The following is an 18,318-nucleotide window of genomic DNA, read 5'->3' as shown; positions in this document are numbered from 1 at the left end:
TATATACTGTATTAGTATGTATAAAGGTACTGTTTTTGTATGACAACCCAGCGATAAGGATGCCTGCAGCGCCAGCACGTTACGATGTCACACACTCCGTTGAGTTTAGATTTGTGAAAATTTACAAATTTGCACTGTTCTAGTGTTGTCATTGTGTTAGAGAGTAAATATCATGAATAAATATGACATTAAACATAATCCAAGTTGAAATGTTACATCATTTTCAGCCCCATTTTTGGCATCTGCATTTGGTAGCAGACCAAATTGACAAAGACCATGAAGAGTAATGTAGTATTTTTATTTCACAGCAGCGAAAGCTATGTAGTCTCTGTAAGTTGGTCTAGGGAAAAAATATCGGTATATTGGCCAAAAATCCAATATTGTGCATCCCTTGTAAATATATATCTTTTTATAATTTTGTGAATCGTTGAGTTCTTTTGTAGTTGTGTCATTATCAGTATTGCTTATGTTCATTGCATCATTTTGGAGTTGGATGGACTTGGGGTGTTAATGCTGCGGCATTGTTCTGAACTTTATAAACTCTGCAGCCTGAGTGTTTCTCAAAAATACAGAATGGAGATATCTGCATTACAGACTCCAAGAGGTTTTTATCTTCAACCCTTTTCATCAGAGTGTAAACAAGAGGTGGCCTCTTTTCTGACCCACTTTCTTCATGTCTCTCTTTGTGCAGGTAAAGGTGACCTGATCGGAGCGAACCTGTCTTTGGATAACCGAGTGATAAAGACCAACGCAGATGTGAAAGCCCTGACCTACTGTGACCTGCAGTGTATCAACCTGAAAGGCCTGTACGAGGTGTTGGACCTGTACCCGGAGTACTCTCATCACTTTGTCCAGGACATCCAGCAGGACCTCACATACAACCTGAGGGAGGGACACGAGACGCATGTGAGTGCATCCAAAACATGCACGTTTTTTTTTTAAGAATTCAAACTATTTACAATGTAACCACCTCTGCACACTTTGTGCTACTTTAGCCGTTGATATATCAAAACGTTCACCTCATTCAGGAGATGTGTGCTAGGGCTTTTGTTTTTTGTAACGTTTACACTTTTTCAAACATTTTAACTTTGTTTAATATTTTGTTCATCTGAATACATTAGGATCTGTACAGTTTCTTCAAAAATGTTCTTCTCTTAAATATACTAGCTGTATTTTTGTCTTCTTATGATACTTTCAGGTTTTAGCTATTCTGCAATTTTTACTGTACCATGCCACTTTATTTATAAAGCAGTTTAAAACAGCGACAAGGCCAACCAAAGTGCTGTACAGCAAAAACAAAACATAGCAAAAAATACATAGATCCACAGAGGTAAAGATAATGACTAAATGACTAACATTATATAAATACAGACAACTTAAAATCAACTCGTGTCAAAAGCCATAGAATAAAAGTGAGTTTTCAAAAGAGACTTAAAAACAGTGAGAGAGGAGTCCTGCCTGACATGACATGACAGGACCTGCAACGGAGAAGACCCTGTTACTTTTGAGCTTAAAACAAATGTCTGGGACCAATAAAAGCATCTGTTGACAGAGAGTGTTGTGGGACATATGGCTGCAGCAGATCAGCGAGATAGGAGGGGGCAGAACTGTTCAGAGGTTTTTAAAACACACAGAAGGATTTTAAAATGAATTTGAAAGTGAACAGGGATCCAGTGAAGGGAGGCCAGAACTGGAGTAATATGCTCTCTTTTGCCTAGCTTTTAGTTTTTTAGCATTCTTTTAGCTTTTAGCTCATCTGTTGCCACATTTAGCTTTAAGCCAACCTTTTGCTACTTTTAGATTATTGCTAGCTTAATATTTTTAACTAGTTAGTGTTCTGCTTCTTTTAGCTCTAACAACACAGTTTTAGGGGCAGCACGGTGGCGCAACTGGTAGAGCTGCTGCCTCTCAGTGAGCAGGTCCCTGGTTCAAACCCCGGTCCAGGGGCCTTTCTGGGTGGAGTTTGCATGTTCTCTCCGTGCATGCGTGGGTTTTCTCCGGGTACTCCGGTTTCCCCCCACAGACCAAAAACATGCATGTTAGGCTGATTGGTAACTCTAAATTGTCCCTAGGTGTGAGTGAGGGAGTGAATGGTTGTTTGTCTCGTTTGTCTCTATGTGTCCCTGTGATGGACTTGCGACCCATCCAGGGTGTACCCCGCCCTTCGCACAGTGATTGCTGGACATGGGCACCAGCGACCCCCGTGATCTAAAATGGAATAAACGGGTAAAGATAATGGATGGATGGATGGAACACAGTTTTAGGTTATTCCCCAAATTGCAGCAAAGACATTCAGCACTTTGCTTTTTAACAGAAAATGCTGTATTTCTCTAGATAACTTTTTTGTACGGCAACACTTTTTGTGTCCAGCCAATATTTGATTTTGAGTCTCTGCAAGTTGGGAGATGGCCTCACAAACATCTTCCCCACTTTGTGTCTTTCACTAGTTTCATGTTGCCTGTGGTTTGCTTTACACATTTGGGTTTTTATACAATTTAGCACTATCTTTGATAAACTCAAATGGTTCCTCTCTTTGCCCATTTTTAGTCAAAAGACACAAATCAGGAGCTCATGTTGTTGGTCTTTGTGGGTCCAAGAAAAGAGGGCTCAGTGTCGTTCAGAAGCCATGTACTCAAACATGACCAGTGTGGCCTTTGAGGTTTTTTATTAAACTCGAGGTCTTTTAATTCACCATAGGCTCCTGAACTTTTAATTATCTTCTTGCTTCAAATAGCTTTTCACCCATACTTTACATTGCCTTTAAAAATTATTATTTTTACTTACATTTTCTTTTTTTAAGAACGGTCACAGAAAATAAAGATTATAGTGAGAAACAAACATAGGATCTGACTATAAAACCAAACAAAGGAAGAAAAATAAAATCCAATCTTCCAGTAAGTTTTTACTGTACAACTTTAGTAAGAATAATTTTTACACGTGATTTTTATAATCTCCATAAACCCTGGGAGTTCCTGATTGTTTTTGTTCTTATTACAAGAATATAAATTAATGAAGTCTGTTTTACCCACAGCAGTAGTGCAAAATTACCAATTACTGTGCACTTGCTGAATTCTCTGAATCACAACTTATTGTATTAATGTGTGGGAAATTCTAATGAGTTTAGAGATAAGATAAAAACTTCAGGGTGCAGGAAATGGACTTTTTGTGTGTGAAGAGACAGCAAGGTGAGAAAAGCTTTAAATTGAATTTGTTTTTAACATTTTTGGATACCCACTGTAGTGTGATCTAAACCTCCATGTTTACTGCTATTTGTGAAACAAAGTGTCATTTTTGGAGTTTTGCTCAGGATTAGAAGTGAGGGAGTGAATTTGGTTTATGCTTGGTTGTAATTAGATGTGTTAGGTTGTTCATAACAAGAAAAACCCAGTCCAAATAATGCAGCTGGACTAGAGAGTGTACAACTGTGCGAGTGTTGGAGCGAGAAGGAGGGCAAACATAGATGGGGCACTTGGAGAGACTCTGCTTCTGTAATTGCAGTCAGGTGTTTCTCCCACTCTTGCACAGCCACACACACACAAGCACACGTGAAGCAGGAAGTAGTGCTTTTAGGTGAGGCTAATGTGCAGAGAGACAGCCCAGACCTAAGGACTGAGTAGAGGTAAAAAGAAGACAGGTGGCAATAACTGAAGACAGGAGAGTGTTTGAGCTGAGATGTTGGTTTTTTATCTGACTATTACTGTGTTTCATTTAAAAAAAATGCAACGTAACACAACCAATATATGAAGGTGAACAGTTTCCCCAAATTGCCTCACCTTGAGCTTTGCAGTTATTTATCATAGTCCTCTGCTAAATTTAGAAAACAATTTACCATTGAACCCTGTGAAATTGCTCCTCTGTAAATTAAAGCTGATGGGGAAAAAAAGAGCACATGTTGATGGTTTCTTCCATTTACAATTTCCTTTCTGGCTGTCTTCCAGGTCAAGACCAGACTGTCAACAGCAGCTGTAGAGACTCAGGTACCAAACTATAGGAATCACTCTTTGTCTGGCCTGTCACCTACAGTATAGGACCAGTCTGCCTTGGGAGACCCTACTTGGGGCAATAGCTCCCAGGATCATTTAGGCGCACAGACTCCTCAACGATAAGGTGGTGATTCAAGAAGGAGAGGCACCGATTCATTATTTACAATCTAAAACCTACTTTTTGTTCAGTTTCTCTTCATTTAGAAAACGACAGATATCTTCATTGTATACATTAACACATCCTCACAGTTAGTCAGGTCACAATAAATAATCTAAATCTATTTAAAGCTCAAATTAACTTTAAAATACAGATTTTTTTTTTTTTTCATACAAGTCTGTGGAGTGACTCTGCAGTAGATCTCTATCACTGATAATAGGCACTATCAATCTTTCAGAGCTAATCATTTTGCTGGGAAAGTTGGGAGAGGAACAAAAAAGATCAATTCTTCACAAAATTAGTCGTGACCATTAAATTATTCCTGCAGCAAAATAGATGGAAATGAAAAGATCTGCATGACTTCATGCCGTGCTCAGATATTTTACAGAAGAATCAGTTCATCTGTCTGAGTCTTTATCTTCGCAGTGGTGGTATGTTTGTGTATAAAACAATGGATCATGGGCTACTGGTGAATGGTAGCAGAATGTATTACCATTGGTCAAATGAGCCAACAGTTTAGCTATACACTCTGATTTAAAAAATTTTGCAAATAAAACACGGATATTTGATTTTTAATGCCAGTTTCATGGTCTTCTGATTTAAAAGTTTTAGCTTCATTTATAAAATCTACACTTACAAATAATCAGTAAATATTGATGTACAAAAACAACTATTCTGTTCTATTCTGTTCTTCACGGTCATTACTGTGAAAAACACATTGAGTGGAATCAGTAAAAAAAAGAAATGATGTGACAGATAATGGAAATTTGCTAATTCTCCTGAAGAAGAATTAAGCCTTGAACGATTCACATTTTCATAAAGGGATGTTAACGTCATGTCTACAAACTGCTTTTGTCATTCTTTTGTAACATCTACAGGCTTAGTGAATGTGCTCAAATGATTTACTTTACAGTGTTCATACATCACAGTTGATAGATACTTCTTTCAATTTTCTATACTTTCTTTCATCTATCCATCTGTGCGTATGTATGGATGGATTAATGAATGGATCTATGTATCCATGATACATGTATGAGACATGCATGTTTCTACAGATACATACATGTATCTGTCTCTTGTTCTGGAGTCAGGTCACAGGAGAAGCAGCTTGAGTAAGGAGGCCCAGACATCTCTTTCCACAGCCACCTCTTCCAGCTCTTCTGAGAGGATTCCAAGGTGTTCCCTGGCCCTCCAAGAGACATAGTCTCTTTAGCATGTTCTGGGTTTTCCCAGGGGTCTCCTTCCAGTTGGACTCGCTCATAAAACCTCCTTAGGTAGGTGTCCAAGGGGAATCCTTAACAGATGCTTGAACCACCTCAACTGGCTCCTCTCGATGTGGAGGAGCAGTGTCACTACTTCAAGTCTCTCCCAGATAACTGAACTTCTCACCTTATCTCTACGGGACAGTACGGCCACCCTGTGGAGAAAACTCATTTCAGCTGATTCTATCTGCAATCCTGCCTTGGTAGGAACTTAGACCAACTGGTAAACAGAGAGCTTTGCGACATTGCCTTGTAGATCAGCTCCCTCTTCATCACAACAAACTGGCACAGTGTTCAGAATACTCCAGAAGCTGCACAGGCGAGTCTGTCAAACTTCCACTATATTCTTCTCTCACTCAAGAACAGCAGCACCCTGATATGACTCTATCTTCATCTTGACTCTCTCCCTCACTTGAGGTGTTCACCACTGGCTTCAAGGATGGCTGCTGCGAGAGGCACCAACAATCTTGCCACTACAGCTTAAAGGCAGCCACCTTGACAGTAGAGGTAGAGATTATGGCCCACTCAGACTCATTGTCCCCTACCTTTGCTGATATGTGGCTGAAGTTCTCTCAGACGTGTGATTTGGGGGGAGTGGTGGCGCAGAGGTTAGAAGATGGGCTTGTGATCGGAAAGTCGCAGGTTCACCTCCCGGTACCGTCAACAACAAAATGTGGGTGGAAAAGGTGAAACACTCACACCTTCCTCCACCCTCATTCGCCCCACCCTGGGCCCCTGAGCAAGGCCCTTAACCCCCACCATCTGCTCCCTAAACAGGTCTCTCTTGAAAATGAGTTCTCGTGGCTCAATGAGACTACCTGTATAAATAAAGGGTAAATGAAATGAAAAAAAAAAAAATTGAAGGCCCTTCTGACAGGTTCTTATACCAGGTGTTTCCAGCAAACCCCCACTACTTATTTCAGTCTACCAGTTCTCTCCAGCATCTTACTCTGTCATCTGATCCAACTCATCACCAGATCAGATGACAAAACTACAAAGTCTGTCATCAATCTGCAACCTAAGGTGTCCTGGTGCCATGTGCAGTCATCATTGTGTTCGAACATGTTATTCTTGATGGACAAACCGTGACTAGCCTAGAAGTCCAACAATAGAACACAGCTTGGGTTCAGATCAGAGAGGCCTTCCTCTCTGTCATGTCCCTCCAGGTCACACTGTTGTTACTCACATGGGCATCGAAGTCCCCATCAGAATAAAAGAAGCCTCAGTTGAGGCACCTTCCAGCATTTTGCTAAGGACTCTAAAGGTGCTTTGCCAATGATAAGTTGGCCACTCGTTTTTAATCTTATACTTGTTCTTCTAAGGTGAAGATGATTTGCCACTGTGGCTTGTTTCCCTGGAGGTTCAGATGGACTTTTCAGTTTTGCTGGGCAGGTCATTTACGTCAAAATTGTCACCTTGAAGCAGTCCACTTGGAACCTCAAACAAGATGGTCCCATAAACCAGGTTGGGTGGGAGTGACTGCTGTCATTGGGCAGGTCCTTAACTGGTGCAATGTGGTGCAGAACTGATGAGAGTTGCCAGTGGCAAAGCACCATAAGAAGACTAGGTAACTGCTATGTGGGTGCATAAAAAAACATTAAGAGCCCATTTCCCCACCCGATGCACAGACACCAAGCCAGAGAGCTGTAAGTAGACCCACACCAGCCCAGCATCTCTCACCATGGGCACCACCAGAGTAGAATAAGGTCCAGCCCCTCTCAAGGTGATTGATTCCAGAGTCCATGCCATGTATCAAGGTGACCCTCCCTGACTATATCTAGTCAGTACCTATCAATGTCACGCACAAGCTTAGGCTCCTTCCCTGCTAGAGAGGTGACATTCTTTCCAGCTTTGGTAAGCCTGGGTCAGAGGCCCTGTCTTTGGCTCCACTCATGGCACCATGCACCAGACTCGTATGGCCCCTCCTGCAAGTGGTGTGCCCACAGGAAGGCAAACCCATGTAACTCATTCAGGCTGAGCTCAACTGGGCCCCAATGAGTAGAGGCCTGGTTACCAGGTGCTTTTCATTAAGCCCCTGCTTCAGGCCTAACTCCAGTGTAGGGCCCTGGTACCCCATGTACAGACAAGAGACACCAGGCTTCTTGTTATTGTCTGTTCATAAGAGTATTCTGAATCATTTGTTTTCTGGACGGTCATGTTGGACAGATCTGTTTGGTGAGATCCTGCCAGGGGAACTTGTCCCTGACAGTATAGCTCCTAAGATCATTCAAGCGCACAAACTTCTCCACCATAATAAGGTAGACGTAGACATTCACAAAGGTGTCCATTTTCTGTTTATGTATATGCTTTCATTTCTATTCCAGTCAGGAGTCAGAAGAAATGGGCGAGTGGTTCAGGGCCACTCAACAACTGAGGCACAGAACGAGCACAATGAAGATGCAGAAGAGGATGAAGAAGACGTGTCCGTAGCTCTGCTGTCAGAGCAGCGCCAAGCAGCTAACCTCAGGAACCCTGGGGGAACGGCTCCTCTCTGCCAACCCAGTCAGAAGACCACAACACACAGCTCCAACCAGTCTCAGAGGGAGGTCCAAGACATTACCCCCACCAATATAGACCCGTCCAACCTCAGTCCAAGGTGAGATTAATCACCTCAGTTTTAATTGTTAGACATAATTTGACATGATGCTTTTTATCATCCGTTATATAAATTTGAGCAACAAAACAAAGTAAATAAAAAAAAGAAAAATATTTTATATAAAAATTTGAACATCTTTTACAATGTGATCCACCAAGTGAAGTCCAAGTGTATACAAAACAAAGACTGAATCTATTATGAAATGATTTGCACAGATTAACATAGATTGGTTTTATTTATTCTTTTAAAGTGAATAACATTATTTATGCTTAATTGCTTTTTTACTGGTGCAGAATAATTATGCAACATATGTGCACTTCTATAAAGACAATAAAAGATAAAAAATTAAAATAAAATAAAAAGGTCCTGAGGATGATAATGAACAACAGCTGGAACAGCATTAGTGAAAGTGTGCAAAGATTCCATACTTCCCTCTTACACGTTTCTATAACCTGTATTTACTGCAAATTGTGAAACTTTAATCTGCTTTTTAAGGTTTTTCAAATTATCACCTGCCACTGAAGGTGGAGGAGGAACAATAATGTTTTGTTGTTAGTAGCTGAGTTCCAACTTATACTCTGACTGCCAACTAATCGCACAACATCTGTGTTTAAAAACTTGGTCATTACCTATTCGAATCAATTCTGTCTGTTAGCAGAATATTGCATAAAGTCAGAAAGTAATCAATGGGTGTACATCTAACCGATTCAGTCAAAGATGGTTGCCACAGTCAGCTGATCTTGGAAAACACAGAAATGGATATATTCAGCCACTCTTACAGATATTGAGCTAAAACTTGTTTTGGTAGTATCTGCGTTGCTCCAACACAAACTTCAAGCACAACATGTTGTGCAACATCTTTTCCTAAAGCTTTGACACAAACTATTGAAGTTGACACTGTTCGTCTGTTAGCAAACTTTCTCATGATCCACTCAACAGATTCCAAAGAAACTCTCAGAAAGTATTTGTTGTACATCTACAATTGATTATGATTTGAACTGAAGCCAGTTTAAGATGATCGTCACAGCCAATCAAACTTAGCCAACACAAGCATGGCTTTAGTTTAATCAGTTTTACAAACGCTGAGTTCAAATTGGCCGTGCTAGGAGCTGACACCATCAAGCTGCTAGCGGGACCTGCTAACAAGACCACACCACTAACAGAACAGAACCATGCTGCTGAAAGAACCTCCCTGCTAGCCAAACAACAATGTATAGTATTTCTTTTTCACTTTTGGCGCATTGTTTTTAGTATTTTTGCTCCATGCTTTGGTATTTCTTGTTGTTGCTTCTTTTTTGGCAAGTCGGTTCTGCATTTAACCCATCTACCACCAGGTGGAGCAGTGGACAGCTGCGAAAAGCACCCGGGGAGCAACTGGGGATAATGTGTCCTGCTCAGAGACACCACGAGATGTGCAATGACCTAATGGAGGCCGAGATGGTGTAGGGGCAGGGCAGCTGACTCGGGACCCGAAGGTCCTGGGCTTGATCCCCAGTCATTGCACATCTTGTGGTGTCTCTGAGCAGAACGCACTATCCCCAGTCGCTCCCCTAGCACCTTCCACAGCTGCCTGCTGCTCCACCTGCTGGTGGTTGGGCCAAACGCAGAGAGCCAGTTTTGCCATTGTATGGGAACAAACAATGATGACAACACATGCACATTATTATTATTATTCTCGTCCTCAGCATTTCATTGCTTTGTTGACCTTGTGTTGATTTTTGCATATGACAAATAAACCAAATCATTCCCAACACATGCTCCAAGTTGTAACAAATTATTATATTGTGACAAATGGAAATTGTGCAATATGTTATTTTAAAGGTTTAGCCAAAATGGCTCCATCCCTTCTAGTCAATTCAATTCAATTCAGTTTATTTATATAGCACCAAATCACAACAGAAGTCATCTCAGGGCACTGAACAGAAACGTTCACATATAAGTTAACATTATTTATCTCAGGATCAGACTGCATTGGGTTTAACTCTATTGCAGAACTCTCATTTTGAGCAAGCATGAAGGTGACAGTGGAAAGAAAAAACTCCCTCATGAAGAAGAAACCTTTAGCAGAACCAGGCTCAGGACAAGCGGCCATCTGCTTGGACCAGCTGGGTTTGAGAGGAACAGATACACAATGGCAGGTCAAGAATCAAAACCTTCTCAACATAAACTGATAACAGGTGCTCATGCTTCAAGTCTTTTAAATACATTAAAGGGACATTTAATATATTTTCAAGTTGAAGTATAAAAAATGTTAAGAACACTTTATATCTTGTTTTAGATAGCTCCGTTTCTTATGTTCTGACAGTCCTGTAAAAAATGTCCCAGGCTACATCGCAAGTGCCACAGCAAGTTGAAATTTAGAAAATAGAGAGGTTATGAACCACTTTTAAAATTTGTGAGAGTGGAGTTGTTTTCAGATGGTCTGAGCTCCACTCAATCCACTCAGCATTATTATATCTCCAAACTGAGGCTGTTTAAAAAGCTATCTGCATCTTGATGAAGAGCTGGAGCAAGAGCAAAAGAAAGAGCTCCTTCAGTTTTGGTATGACAGAAAAACTCTTTTAAAACTCTACAATACAGCACAGACTGAGAATTTTAAGCTCTCCTCTTTACTGATGTCTTTAGAAGTAATTTCTAACCTGTTGACACGTCTGATCCCCTTTTTTTTTCTATCTGCAGTGACCTACCTAGGCTTTTCTTCTGGACAGTGTATTGATCATTCTGATAAATGCTGTTTTGTGAACCCCTGTTTCTTTTGGCACAGAGATGCTAGCACCTGCAGCCAATCAGTGTTAATGTCAGAAAGAGACTCTGTCATGTAAAAGACATTTAGAAATTTGATTCTGCAAAAGGAATAATTTTTTTTTATTTAAACCTTTAGTTAACCAGGTAGATCACATTGAGAATAAAAATTACTTTTCCCAGAAAAATCAAAGCCAATGAAGAGTTGGCTGAAAAAAATGAAGCAGTCTTATTTTTTATTTTTTTTCCAATTAGCTTTTTGCCAAAGTGTTGAATTATTTTTTGCAATGTCAGAATAATTATGTCAAACTTGGAGGGTAGTGGTTCCTACAATCTTTTCTTTGCTATGCTGTAAACACAAATATTTGTCTCTCTGCAGGATTGTGGATGGCACTGAAGACAGTGAGGGAACAGAGGGTTCGCAGACTTTCTCCTTTTCTACCAACATGGGTTGTCCTGTCAGAGCTCCAACCAGTGCCTCCTCCTCCACCACAGGTCTTTTCATCACACAACGCTCAGTTGACTCCTCATTAGCAATCCCTGTTTACTTCCAAAGCCCTGCAGTAATATGAAACTAATGGGGACAATTCATTTTCTTTCATGGATAAAATGTTTAGCGTCCATCTTTCCGCAGTAACATTGGGGGTGAACATTTGTTTCTAATTTGTTTACAGTATGTGAAGTGATTTTTAATTTTCTGATTTGTCACAGATATGATGCAAATAAGCACAACAGAATTAGCGGCAAAAGCCGAGGAGACCAGAGGACAACTGCGCCACCTCGACCAGCAGGTAGGATTTGGTGTGTGTGCATATGTGTATTTATACTGGACTCACTTTCTCTAAGGGATTAAAAAAAAGACGATCCTCGTATCGTAAATAATTCAGAGATGGAAATTGAGGTCAAGGGTTTGGTTTACGGTGAGGATTAGGATGCAGCTGGAGAGGATCACAGTTAAGTTTCTGGATCTGAATGTTGGAGAAAAAAAGATGTCATGAAGTGAGTAAAACTTTGGTTGTGTGAGCGGTGGGACTGACAAACAGGTGGAGTAAAGTAAGCACAAACCATATGGATGTGTCAACGTTTAAAGCACATCACAGATGAAAAGACTGGCAGGTGTAATAAACCATAAAAGATTATTAAAAAAAAATAAAGAGAGACACACATTTGGGCATGGAGCAGTGTTTCTTGGATCTCCAATTACCACCATTATGACTCACATCATAAAACAATAATATAAGTTTACAACCATGTGCAACAGAAACAAGCGATCCCATAACCCTAACCCTGGTGCTTGTGGCTATACAAGCAGTGCCTGTGAAGTTTCTATAGGACCTGGTAACAGCAAAATGTGCACCACAGTGATAAAATTGGGTTCAAGTTATCTCAGGTTTGTAGTCATTTGATGGGGGGAAGAGGAAGAGCCAAGACTGCAGCATAGGCGGCGCTGCTTTAAAACATGCATACAACCACTGGACCTCAAACCAGAACCACAGCCGTAATTTCTGGACTACTGAGCGCACCTGAATATAAGCTGCACCCGTTAACTTTAGTTAGTTTAGTTTGTGGGTGTCCACATTGTAATTGGATATTTACACAGAAAGATTTTTTTAAATTTTAATTCAATACTTACCAGTAACACACACAAATACATACAGTAAATCCAACATTTTTCAGTCAGGTCATCTGGACAGTTTCTTTTTTTGTGCTGAAACGTTTCGCCTTCGATCCGGAAGGCTTCATCAGTCAACATACAGTAAATGTTTTTTCCCTGAACAGTGCCAGTAACACAGCTTGTTTAAAAAAAAAAATCTGTGGTCTACCAGGAAGTCATTGATCGCTTCATCTTCCTCCTGAGCACTTGAGCTTGTGCCGTCCTCTTCTTCACGCTGCTGCCTTTCGAAACCCGTTCCGTGATAGAGGATTTATGTATCTTGCTCGGATGTATGGATCCACAAGAAGGGGTTCTCTGCAGACCAAAAGTGGGCGTTTCTGGAGAACAGACATTTCTAGAAGACAAACACTGATTGGCTAGCTGTATTTGCTGCTCTTTATTTAAGTTACATCAGCTCTTTTTTTAAAGTGAAGGTTTCTAAGAAACAGCGTTAAATCTAATGTCAAACACAAGAAGATTCTCTTGTTCTTGGTTGTAGGCTGCACCTGACACAGGTTGTCTTGAGTCTGGTCTGAGTACAATGAAATATGAAGCATCTGATGTGAAACCTGCTCCTATTTGTCAAAAAGTCTGGTCTCAATTAAAGATCATGAGTCCTGTAACGAGATAATGGCACAAAACAAAAGCTTAAAACAAAATGTGCTCTTTAGAAGTGTTCTTAGATCTGATCTATGAAAGGAGCTGAAACATGGAGTAGGATTGACCCTTAAAATCTGAGACAGCTGCATGAGGAAGTTAACCAGTAAACAGAAATACCTGCTCCAGTTGCGGAAATCTTACAGAAACTGACAATCACTCATCTGTAGTGACTGCAGGTTAACAAGAAAATGTGAAGTTAAAGGAAACATCCTTTGTCCTAAGACCAGTTTAAGTATCATTAATATTTTGGTTACTTTATTTTTCTTTCTTTATGAATTGATTGTAACTACTATCACATTATTCAACAACCGAAATTGATTTTTTAAATTTTTTTTTATGTAATGGATATGTATTTAAAAAAAAACATTTAGCCCTCCCCACTACCCATTTATGTTGCTCTTATTTTGAAATGTAACCGGAAGTTCTGTGTTAAGAGAGGTGGAAAGAAAAGGTATGGAGACACCACTAATGTCGAACCCGTTAACACCATAGACATAATATGTCTGTGGTTAACATAAACGGCATGTTTTTTTCTGTCCAGCCATTTTTTTTTGTTGGTCCAATCAGATGTGGCCCTCCAGATACGCCCATTGTTTTATCGTCCAATCAGATGTGACCCTCCAGATACGCCTTCCGTATTTGTCTGCAGAGATACTTGGGATCCACTGGCAGACTTGAGTAAATGTTGCTCTTCGCATGCGACCAGTTTTGGTCAACCGCTAGCCATCCAAACCTCCCACCGAGCTCGGAGTGCCACAATTCACATTTATTTTGAGTGGCTGCAAATACTTCCTTATGCCTCCTGGGAGGACGGAAACAAAATCCCCTCCCCTTGCGGGCACAACAGAGAGGGGAGGAGATAACGAGGGTGGGGAGGGGGTGGGGGGGGACTTTGTTTTTCCACCTCCTCCCCATTGACCAATAAAACCAAGTTTCATTATATATACTGTAACCTGTTTGGTAATTTCATCGGTTTGATTTTTTTTAACCTTTATTTATACATAGTCTCATTGAGTCACAAGGACCCACCCCCCATTAGAGATGTGTATTGGGCAGCTATGTGAACGTCTGGGTGTGATAAGGCTAAATGTTTTAGTGGCAGGAAGCTCATTAACCCGTCAAAAGAAAATCCATAAATTAGCCGCGGCATTTTATAAACCGTGGTGTTCAAATCGTGTGGGAAAAGTAGCAGCTTATAGTCTGAAAATTACGGTACACCCTTTTTACTGCACTTCTGTTTTGAGTATTTTTCATTTAGAGACAAGCTCTTAATGTACTTAATACTTAATTTTTTTAAATAGTTTTAAAGGCTCTTCTGTTCAATTGTGATTTTGAGTTTTTAAGTTGGAACATGGTATAAAATGTTAATAAAAACAAAATGCAGGGCTTTGTAAATTTCACAAACCTTTATTTTAATTACTGTGGAACTTATAGAACCTATCAAATACATATTTAAACTGATAAGTTTTTACCTTTTTGGGAAAAGTATAAGGTAATTTTGAGTTTGATGGCAGCAACACATAAAAAATGTAAACGAGGAAAGAGAATGCTGTAAATATAAGCGGAAATAATTAAAAATAAAAAGCTGGAGGAGCATTTAGCAATGAATTAGATTTACTGGCAGCAGGTCAGTAAGAGGATGGGGTATAAAAAAAAATTAGAGAGGCTGAATCCCTCAGAAGTAAAGATGGGTAGAGGTTCACCAGTCTACAAAAAATTGCGGCTAAAAATTGTGAAACAATTTCATAATATTGTTCATCGAAATTAAAAAAAATAAAATAAATAATAGAAAAACTTTGACTATTTAAATATTCATATATTTTCTAAAACATTTTATATGTTTATTAGGCTCCACTGGTATGAGTTCATGAGAATTGAAAATCATTGCATTCTGTTTTTATTTACATTTTATACAATGTCCCAACTTTTTCAGAATTGGATTTGTATTATTTCAGGCCTGTTTTCAACTAGTCATCAAGACGTATCTATAAGGTGGTGAGTAAATATTTGTTGAAATATTTTTTGCTCCAGATCTTTTTTAAAGTTTTCTCCCAGGCTGCAGTGACTCAAAGTTCAGTTGGACTGGTCTTAATGGGGTGTTCATTCAGAAACCTTTTGCACACAACGTCAGCACTTTTGGAACATCTGTTACAGATTTTACAAATGCATCTTAACACTGAACCAATAAATGCCGCCATGTTTGTCAAAATATTATTATTAAATATAATATTTGAATGTCTTCAGAATGATATTTATCAACTCTCATTTGTAGAAAGTCATGAAAGTCTGTTAAAGCAAGACAGAATCCATGTGAGCGAGAGGAACACGTCTGAAACTGAAGCTGCAAGGAGCAGAGGATGAGTTTGAGTACTTAACCGTCCAAAGCAACAGGCTGTACATGCCAAGCCTCAGAGATGATGTGTGACAGCGGCACAGATAAAAGGAAAGTTTTAAAGGGAGGTGGAATGAACTGCAGTATGGTTTGGAGACAAAGGTCGAGAGATGAGAGGGTTCAAACATGTGCAGAGGACGGATAGTGGATGTATTGGACATTGAATATAGCTGCTAGGGAGAAAGATCACTGGAGGTTCATGGATGTAATAAAAAGCAGGGTTGGTGTGACAGCGAAGGATGCCATGGAGAGGGTACAAGCAGATGTGCCACTGTGAAGACCCCTAAAGGGAGCAGTCAGAAAAAGTTGTTCCCGCTACTCTGACCTTTGACTTTAAGGCGAAATGCGCATAAGAAGAGTGTCCCCCTGTAGGAAATGACAAAAGCATTAATAATAGGGCATGGGAACATCAAGGAAATCATAATGTACAGCTCCACAGGAGAGCTGGGATAATGAGGACAGTGTCTCAGCACTCACCACACTTATAAATGCAAGGAGAGCATATACGCATAACACTCACGCTGAGTGGGACACACTTGAATCCTCAAGCAGCGACCCACTTTTATTAAAATGCATTAACTTATGTAACAAACTCAAACAAATTGAACCTGAGCACAGATTTGAAGTGTTCTGTTTATTTTTACATTTTAACATCTCAGCTTTTTGAGAATAGAGCAATTTAGTACCACATTAAATCCAGCCACTTCTGTCCTTGTATTTATATTGTCTTGGATCTGCCATCAGTAAATTAACACTGGAAGTGTTGTATGACAATGCTATTTTCTTCACATTATTAGTATTTCCAGCATGTACCTGTGTACTGAAGTTGGTTCTGGTCAGCTGTGGTTGTCTCTGAGCATGACCACTAACGGTTGTCTCCACCGCGGGAGTCCAAGAATCATGTTGACAGCGTGTCAGATTGGACTGTGCTGCCACTCTCAGCTTTTCTATTTTCATCAGAGCCAGAGTTTAGACCCGGGCTTTCACCAACCGCAAGACAGAAAAAAAAAAAAAAACAATAGAACTATGAAATGAGAAATAATAGCTTTCTCATCAAACATATGACAACACTTTACCAAAACGCTTGTCAAAAATACATAAAGGAATGAGTCTGTGCACTTTTGTGCGTGAGTTTGTCTTCATGTACAACAGTTCCCAGCCAGATTCTGTTGGTTACTGTCACAATAGAGTTGTGTGCTCAGTCTGATCACCTCTTGACATATTCACACAGCGATCAGAGCACTTCCCATGTGGAGCCTTGTGCTGAAGGCTGATGTGCATCCAGTTGCAGTGATGAGCGTCACTGGCCAGATGAATGGTCATGAACTGGTAGAAACAGATGGTGCATTGGCAGGGCTTCATGGCCGTGCCCTCAGTGGACAACACCACGTGCAGAGAGCAGCTAATCACCAGTGTTGTCAGTGTAATGGTGGATTTGTAGCAGCTTGATTTTACTTACGAAACAGCAGACAGAAACAGAAGTTTATGAAAATAACAAATTTATAACAATTAACATCCCGAGGATGTTTTTGCTCCTAAAATTAAAAAGCTAAACATTTCAAATACAAAAGCTACATACATACAGTATATACTGTTCAGGTTTTTTCAAAATGGGGGCCGCGGGCCCCTGGGGGGCCGCCAGGGGGCCGTGGTACTTTTAAAATTACTAACAAAATTTAATAATTTTTTCAATAATTATTTTAAAATATATTTTATAACAATATATTGAAATTTTTTCACCATACTCATCTTTCTAATTGGCTGCCAGTCAAATGTATCAAACTGCTTTACTCTGCAAGCTAACATAGCAAGGATGAAATGAAGAAGTTTCTAAAATATAAATTTTAAAAAAGACAGCCGGAACCGACCAGCAGCCCTGCTGTGGTGGAAACTGCTGCTGCAAAAAAAAGGCAAATAACTCATGGCCAGCTAAAATTTGAACGTATGAGGAATCATAAAAATGGCTATGATCACCCAAAATATGTCGTCTGTCTGGAGACCCTCAAAAACGAGTGTTTAAAACCTTCAAAACTCCAGCGCCACTTGAGTGGGAATGTAATGCAGTGTTTAAAACATGTTAGTTAATAACATTTTTATGCTCAGCAGCTGTAATAATTAACTGAATATAGTGAATAAAAGTTAAAACATTCTAAAAGTTGATGTTTCTTTGCATATTTTGTAGCATTGTTTGTGGGTTAGTGAGAGGGGCCTCGGCCAGAAGCTAATACTGTTTGGGGGGCCATGGCATGGAAAAGTTTGAGAGCCCCTGCTGTAGATCACATTAATTAACCTGAAGACAGAGTGAATCTGTAGGCTTCTAAACACCAGCCAGCCAGGTGTTGGTACTGTGAATTATTTGCCTTGTTAGTAAGATTTAACTAATCGTTGCAGTCAGTCAACATGGCAGACTGTGCCAGTTCCTTGTGGTGAAGGAGGAGTTGAGCTGCAAGAAGAAGCTCTCTGTTTATCATTTAGTCATGCCTATGGTCACAGACTCCAAAAGAAAGAACAACATCACGTATACCGGTGGTGGAAATTAGTTTCCTCTGCAGGATAGCTGGACTGTCCCTTAGACATAGGGTGAGAAGTTCATTTATCTGGGAGAGACTCGGAGTAGAGCCGTTGCTCCTCCACATTGAGTGGAGCCAATTGAGGTGGTTCAGGCATCTGGTAAGGATGCCAACTGGACACCTCCTTAGGGAGGTGTTTTGAGTATATATAACTTGGAGGAGACCCCAGAGAAGACTCAGGACATGCTGGAGTGACTGTTTCTCCCAGATGGCCTGGGAATGCCTTGGAATCCTCCCAGAAGAGCTGGAAGAGGTTGGATGGATGGATGGATGGATGGATGGATGGATGGATGGATGGATGG

The 18,318-nt window shown here is 40.1% G+C and overlaps 1 protein-coding gene across 1 annotated transcript in view; it reads left to right on the top strand.

The window, feature by feature from the left end:
* Positions 1–18,318, top strand: part of kcnh8 (potassium voltage-gated channel, subfamily H (eag-related), member 8) — a 113,534-nt gene that overhangs the window by 76,231 nt on the left and 18,985 nt on the right. The window contains 5 exon segments of the mRNA XM_037693651.1: positions 692–906; positions 3,939–3,977; positions 7,727–7,998; positions 11,120–11,235; positions 11,452–11,531. Of these exon segments, the coding sequence (XP_037549579.1) occupies positions 692–906; positions 3,939–3,977; positions 7,727–7,998; positions 11,120–11,235; positions 11,452–11,531 (722 nt within the window).

The sequence above is a fragment of the Nematolebias whitei genome, chromosome 19 (genome assembly GCF_014905685.2).
Source record: "Nematolebias whitei isolate Nwh7 chromosome 19, NemWhi1, whole genome shotgun sequence".
In the NCBI taxonomy this organism is placed as follows: domain Eukaryota; kingdom Metazoa; phylum Chordata; class Actinopteri; order Cyprinodontiformes; family Rivulidae; genus Nematolebias; species Nematolebias whitei.
The sequence above is the reverse complement of the archived record's forward strand: the minus strand, read 5'-3'. Positions and strand labels throughout refer to the sequence as shown.